The following is a 6,000-nucleotide window of genomic DNA, read 5'->3' as shown; positions in this document are numbered from 1 at the left end:
CTTCTAATGAAAAGCTGCTGAACTCACATTAATGAGACTGTTTTACTGATAAGAAATAATAAACACTTGAGTCCAAAGATGAATTACTGCCTCAAGTCCCTTTAACCCAGAGCCAGTGAAACCGACGACTGGTACCCCCACACCTTGAGGTAGTGCCAAGGCAGAACTTGTTCATGCTCTTTTCTCCTGGTGATTTTCTAATCCCATCCAGACTCTGACGGCAAAGCTGTGCTGGTGACAAAATACTGACCTTGGAATCCTCGGGCACTTTCTGGGTGGGTGTTTGAATCTGCTTTTCCAGGGCCTTGGGCTGAGCAGGGTGAGGCCGAGGCCTGGGGCCCTCCAGCTGGCACCGGGCAGTCCCCGGGGCAGCGGCGAGGGGCGGCACTGAGGGGCGGCACAGGGTGCATTTCCCCCGAGCGGGCGGGCGGGCGGCAGGGAAAGGTGCCCTGGGCACAAGGGCAGGCACAAGGGCCCCGGCTCTCTGCAGGGCAGGCAGCCCATCGCCAATCGCTGCTCCCAGAGCTGCTGCCAGGGCCGTGTCTCCTCCCCACCGCTGACCCTGCACCTGCAGTGCTGCGTCCGGCTCTGCCGGGCTCCCTGGCACGGACGGCAAGGACGTGGACACGCTGCAGCAGGGCCCAGGAGGGACACCGAGATGGTGCGAGGGCTGCAGCTCCTCTCCTGCAAGGAAAAGCTGACACAGCTCGGCTTCTTCAGCCTGGGAAAGAGACCGAGCCCTGATCTAACTGTGCCCTTCCAGTACCTGAGGGCAACCTACAAGAAAGCTGGACAGGGACTTTGTACGAGGGCAGGCAAGGACAGGACAAGGGAGAATGGATCCAAATGTAGAGAGATTAGGTTTAGGTAAGGGATTCAGAAAAAAGACTCTCCTGGAACAGGCTGCCCAGAGAAGGTGTGCATGTCCCATCCCTGACAGTGTTCAAGGCAGGCTGCAGGGAGCTCTAGACAAGCCGGTCTGGTGCAAGGGGTCCCCAGCCACAGCAGGGGGGTTCCCAGCAGCCATGGGATCTTTTAGATCCCTTCCAAGCCAAAGCATGCCACAACTCCATGACTCTGGGATACTTCCCCTACTCATCCTCTGGCAGGAAAAGAAACTTGGCCCCAAGCTCCACACTGCAGACTATGTATTTTGGCAGCCTGCATCTGTGTCAACAGAGGATGAAAAGAGATGACATTAGCGACATGATTTCCCTTTTCTACTAGAAAATTTAATGCTCTGCTCCTCTCCACTTGTGCAAAATTGTCAGAAGAGGCAATTCTTCCCCATCAAATGCTTCGCCTCACACAAAGAAGAAAGAAGCCACAAGCCAACACTCTTCTTTATTGCTACATTGTTTTCTTTGGTTACTTCTCTAATAGGAATGACTTTGGGGTGTGATTTGTTTGTTTCTCTCTTTCGTTCCTTGGGGCGCGCGGCAGCTCCTCCGTTGGGTTCGCGGTGGCAACGGAGGAACGGCCGCGAGCTCCGGCGGCTCCGCAGCAGCAGCAGCAGCAGCAGCAGCAGCAGCAGCAGCAGCGGCGGCGGCGGCGGCAGTAGCGCTTCTCTCGATCGGTTTTCCGCTCGACTTTCCACTTGCTCCCCATCCCGTCCCGTCCCGTGCCGTCCGTGTTCCGCCTCTCCCAGGCCGGCTCATTCCACGTCCCGCAAGGCGCCCCTCGGCGGGGCCGCCCCGTGCCCGCCCCTGCCCGGCCCGCCGTGGTTCCGCCTCCGCCGGGCTCTCTCCGTACTGGCTGTGGCGCCGCTGGAAGAGCTGCTCGCTCTGCTGCTGGCGGAGCAGCACGGTCTTTTGGCTCCGCCTGGCGCGGGCTCTGGCCCAGCCGCGGCCGAGGCCCCGGCCCCGAAAGAAGCCCCTGCCGCGGTTCCGCCCGCTGCCGCCCCGCTGCCGCCCGGCTCCCGCCCTATGTCCGACAGCGTCGCCGGCAGCTTCCCCGCTCCGAGCTCCGCCTCTCGCCAGCTCGGCCGCCCGCCCCGAGCCGCCGCAGCCCGGGGCGGCTGGGCAAGCAGCAGCGCGCCGGGCGGGCGGGTGCCCCGAGCAGAAGAGCGGGAGCGCGGTGCTGCCCGCACGGGCGGAGAAGCCTCCCCTAGAGCAGCTCTACAGGGAGGGCTCGCTGCTGGGCAGCGGCGGCTTCGGCAGCGTTTACTCCGGGACCCGGCTCGCCGACGGCGCCCCGGTAAGAGACGGGGCCGGTCGGAGGGGGGCGGCGGGCGGCGGGCAGCGGCCGAGGAGCTCAGCCCGCCGCTCGCCTTGGCTCGCAGGTGGCCATCAAGCGAGTGTCCCGGGACCGCATCTCGGAGTGGGCGCGGCTGGTGAGTGAGCGGGGCCAGCGGGAGGAGCCGGCGGGGCGTGCCGGGCGGGGCGAAGGCGAGGCCCGGCAGGGCGGCAGCCGGAACACTGCGAGGGGAGCGAGCGTGGGGTGAGCGGGGTGGCGAGCAGTGGCAGGGTCGGGCAGGGGGTGCCCGAGGCGCGGCGCAGCATCGGCCCCGCTGACGGCATCGCGGTGCCCCCGCAGCAGAACGGCGCCCTTGTGCCCCTGGAGCTGGCGCTGCTGTGGATGGTGTCGTGGCCTGGCTTCCGCGGCGTCGTGCGGCTCCTGGACTGGTTCGAGGTGCCCGAGGGCTTCGCGCTGGTCATGGAGCGTCCGGAGCGCTGTCAGGACCTCTGGTACTTCCTGCACGAGCGGCGCTTCCTGACGGAGCCCATGGCGCGGGGGCTGTTCCGCCAGGTGCTGGAGGCCGTGCGGCACTGCAGCAGCCGCGGCGTCCTGCACCGCGACATCAAGGCCGAGAACGTCCTCGTGGACCTGGCCACAGGCGAGACGAAGCTCATCGACTTCGGGTGCGGCACGATCCTCCAGGACACGTTCTACACCCAGATGTCAAGTGAGCCCAAAGCCAGGGCCCAGCCAGGCAGTGGAGGTTCCCCCCTTTGCTGGTAGAGGGGGAAGAGGGAGGGAAGGAAGGAGGGGGAATTCTTCTTCTGCCAGCTGCAGCCAAGTTGCTTTTTGGCAGGGCAGGGGCTGGCTGTTGTGGAACGGGAGCTGGCTGGGAGGGAGGGTAGGAGGGAGGGAGGGAGCAGGAAATGCCTGATGAGCTGCGCCCGTGTCCCATAGGAACGCCGGAGTACAGCCCACCGGAGTGGATCCTCTTTGGCTGCTACCATGGCCAGCCAGCCACCATCTGGTCCCTGGGCATCCTGCTCTATGAGCTGGTCTGCGGGCACCTTCCTTTCCACACCAATGAGGACATCATCCGGGGCCAGCTTTGCTTCCCCGCCCGGGTGTCTCAAGGTGGGGATGCGCCCTCAAGGCACGAGGGGTAAGAACGGGGTTGGGAGGGGCAGCTGGCACAGAAGCGTCCTGCTCTTGCAGCTGGTGAGGAGGTGGATCTCCTGGGCTTAGCTGGAGGAGGTGGCACCTGTGCCTCTGTGCTGGTGTCCTCTGCAAGAGATGATAGATGGGAAGCTTTTGGCTGCAGCTCTGAGCACTCCTGGTGTGGCCTGAGCACTGTGGAATGTGGGAGAGCATGGACAGGAGCCTTTTCCCGCTGAGCAGCGGTTTCTGGTTTCTCTCCTCAGAGTGCCAGCACCTCATCAGGTGGTGTTTATGCATGGACCCCACCGACAGACCATCACTGGAGGACGTTTTTGAGCATTCTTGGCTGCAGGAGCCCTGTCTGGCCTAGGAGACAGCAGAGATGCATCCCTGTGCACAGTAGGATTCAGGAGCCCAGCAAGTATCAGCAGCACGCGTTCCGTGGCGCTGGAAGAAAAGCCCGGAGCGTTTCCCTGTAGCTGCGGCGCGGAGGAGAGAGCGCAGCCGAGGAGATGCTTCCGCTGGTCCCCGGCGAGCTGTGGAGGGAACAGCTCTGAGCTCCCCATCCTATTGGAGAAGTGGTGGCAGTGCAGTGAAGGTGCCATGGACTGGGACAGGGGAAACATTCCCTTGCATCTCAATGGCATTCTGGTGTCACCACAAGCCGAGGCACAGCCAGTGTGTTCTTCTGGAGGATGACGTGGAGCTGGGAACACCATCCTGGAGCAAGCTGCTGGCAGGGCAGAGCCAATGGGCTTTGGCTGCGGCCCCTACCTGGAGGACACGCTCTGCACCCCGATGAAATCAAGATGAGTCCCCAGCTGGCACAGGGGTGGGGGGATGCTGGTGCTTCCAGGCAGGGCAGGGCTCGGCCTGGCCACGTGCCAGAGGTAACCTGCTCGGCGGTGCTGGGGAATATTAATTTTTCTGCCAGCCCCTGAGCTGCTTTTTGGCAGGACAGTGGACGGATGTTGTGGAAGGGGAGCCGGCTGTTGGCCTTGCTGACAGCTTCTGCCAGCCAGCCTGGCAGGTGGTGAGGCGGGGGCAGCCAGCCAGACAAAAGCATCCATCCATGTGGATGGGGGGTGGTGGGGGGTGGAGGGGGGACAGGTTTTGAAGCCGTGCCCCAGCTGGTCTGCTTTGCAGGCCCTTGAGGAAGGGGTGCGTTTACACGTGGGAAAGGTGGGGATTTTCCCCACCCTTGGGCAGGTTTAATTCTTGCATGGAGCGGTCAGACCCTCCTCAGGCCTGTGAAACGGTGACAGGCTTTGTGGTTTTTCTTGTTTCCAGGCCTTGTTTTGAATTGACTTCCATGCAATTGTTCTCTGTTTTTCCCAGGAGGATACACCTGGTGCCCGGACCAGACGGGGAAGCGCCTGCAGCGTCTGTGGAGCACGTCCAGTGGCAGCACTACCCCAGGGGCCACGGTCTGCAGGGACAGCCCCTTCCAGAAGGATGAGGACCTGGTGCGTGATCGGCTCCTCTCCTGGCAGCAGCTCTCCAGAGGTGGGCACCCAGCTCCACAGCTCAGCTGGCAGAAGGGCTCCGGGCAGGCGGCAGCGGGCACACGGGCATCCCGCTCTTGCAGCTGCTGAGGAGTTGCTGTGCCATGATTAAGCAGAGGAGGTGGAACGTGGCCTGCCATGCTGCCCTTCAATAAACAGAGAATGGGTCGGGAGGTTTGGGCTCTGAGCACAGCCAGCAGCCTGGCCCGGGCACAGGCCATGGCAGGACAGGGGGACAGGAGCCTGCTGCGACTGACCGTGGCTCTCTGGTTTCTCTCTGCAGGCTGCCAGCACCTCATGCCATGGGAACGGCACCGCTCAGCCTGCCAGGCTGGGAGGGCTGGAGGGCAGCCCGTGTTAATTTACTGTCAAAGATAAATTATTTTGTTTTTGGTTTTTTGCTATCATCGTCATCGGAGCATTTCTTTCATCCTTTTCCAAGCTTTTGGCCTCCTGTGATAAATAGATATGATTTGTGCTAACAAAATCTGGTGGTTTATACCAGCTGGACTCTATTGTGGTCTATACCATGTTTTATTTCCTGCATAGGTAAAATACCATGTATCAAATTTGATCAAAAAGAGAAATGAGGGAGTGTGAAAACCTGGATTTGTGGGATGTAGAAGATACCAAAATTCAGTCTTTATTAAAAAGCATGAATTAATATTATCCAAAGAGAAGATGGGGGAAATTGTGATAAATGGATGTGGTTTGTGCTAACAAAATTGTAAATATATCAATATTTTGGGAAGAAAATTGAAAAGGTATATGTGATTCATGGTATGAAGCAGATGGGTTTCTTTGTAGATGATACATGTGGGAAACAGGATACAGGAGATTGGAATTGGCCTTGATGAACAAAAGTTAGGAAGACTCCCAAGTCAGAATTGGCATCAAGACGAAGTTAAGACAACTCCCAGGACAGGATTGGCCATGACATGAACAACGTTGGGACGATTCCAGACAGGGAGTCTAAAAGAGTGTTCTTATCTATAAAATAATAAGGTTTAATTGGAGCATAGTGCTTACTTACATAACACAGGACTTGGGGCACAGGCACAGCCTGCCAGGTTATTCAGAGGACAGTGAGGAAGACTGTCGGCCTTCCTCAAAGGAGAGTCCCAGAGAGCCAGAAGCCCCCTGAGCCACAGCGGGAGCA

General features: G+C 60.0%; 1 protein-coding gene across 1 annotated transcript; it reads left to right on the top strand.

The window, feature by feature from the left end:
• The first annotated feature begins 1,734 nt into the window (after positions 1-1,734).
• On the top strand, positions 1,735-5,202 carry LOC132334975 (serine/threonine-protein kinase pim-3-like). Its single transcript, XM_059861096.1, has 5 exons — positions 1,735-2,332; positions 2,536-2,905; positions 3,136-3,312; positions 4,675-4,802; positions 5,125-5,202. The coding sequence occupies exons 2-5, from the start codon at positions 2,578-2,580 to the stop codon at positions 5,200-5,202; spliced, it is 711 nt and encodes a 236-aa protein (XP_059717079.1). The 5' UTR covers positions 1,735-2,332; positions 2,536-2,577.
• The last annotated feature ends 798 nt before the right edge of the window (positions 5,203-6,000 follow it).

The sequence above is a fragment of the Haemorhous mexicanus genome, chromosome 16 (assembly GCF_027477595.1).
Source record: "Haemorhous mexicanus isolate bHaeMex1 chromosome 16, bHaeMex1.pri, whole genome shotgun sequence".
In the NCBI taxonomy this organism is placed as follows: Eukaryota; Metazoa; Chordata; class Aves; order Passeriformes; family Fringillidae; genus Haemorhous; species Haemorhous mexicanus.
The sequence above is the reverse complement of the archived record's forward strand: the minus strand, read 5'-3'. Positions and strand labels throughout refer to the sequence as shown.

Excerpts from the sequence above, each read along its gene's own strand:
- LOC132334975 (XM_059861096.1), top strand. The coding sequence starts at position 2,578 with ATGGTGTCGTGGCCTGGCTTCCGCGGCGTCGTGCGGCTCCTGGACTGG. Across the intron at positions 3,313-4,674 it reads CCCCGCCCGGGTGTCTCAAG|GAGGATACACCTGGTGCCCG; the intron begins GTGGGGATGCGC and ends TGTTTTTCCCAG. Across the intron at positions 4,803-5,124 it reads TCCAGAAGGATGAGGACCTG|GCTGCCAGCACCTCATGCCA; the intron begins GTGCGTGATCGG and ends TTCTCTCTGCAG.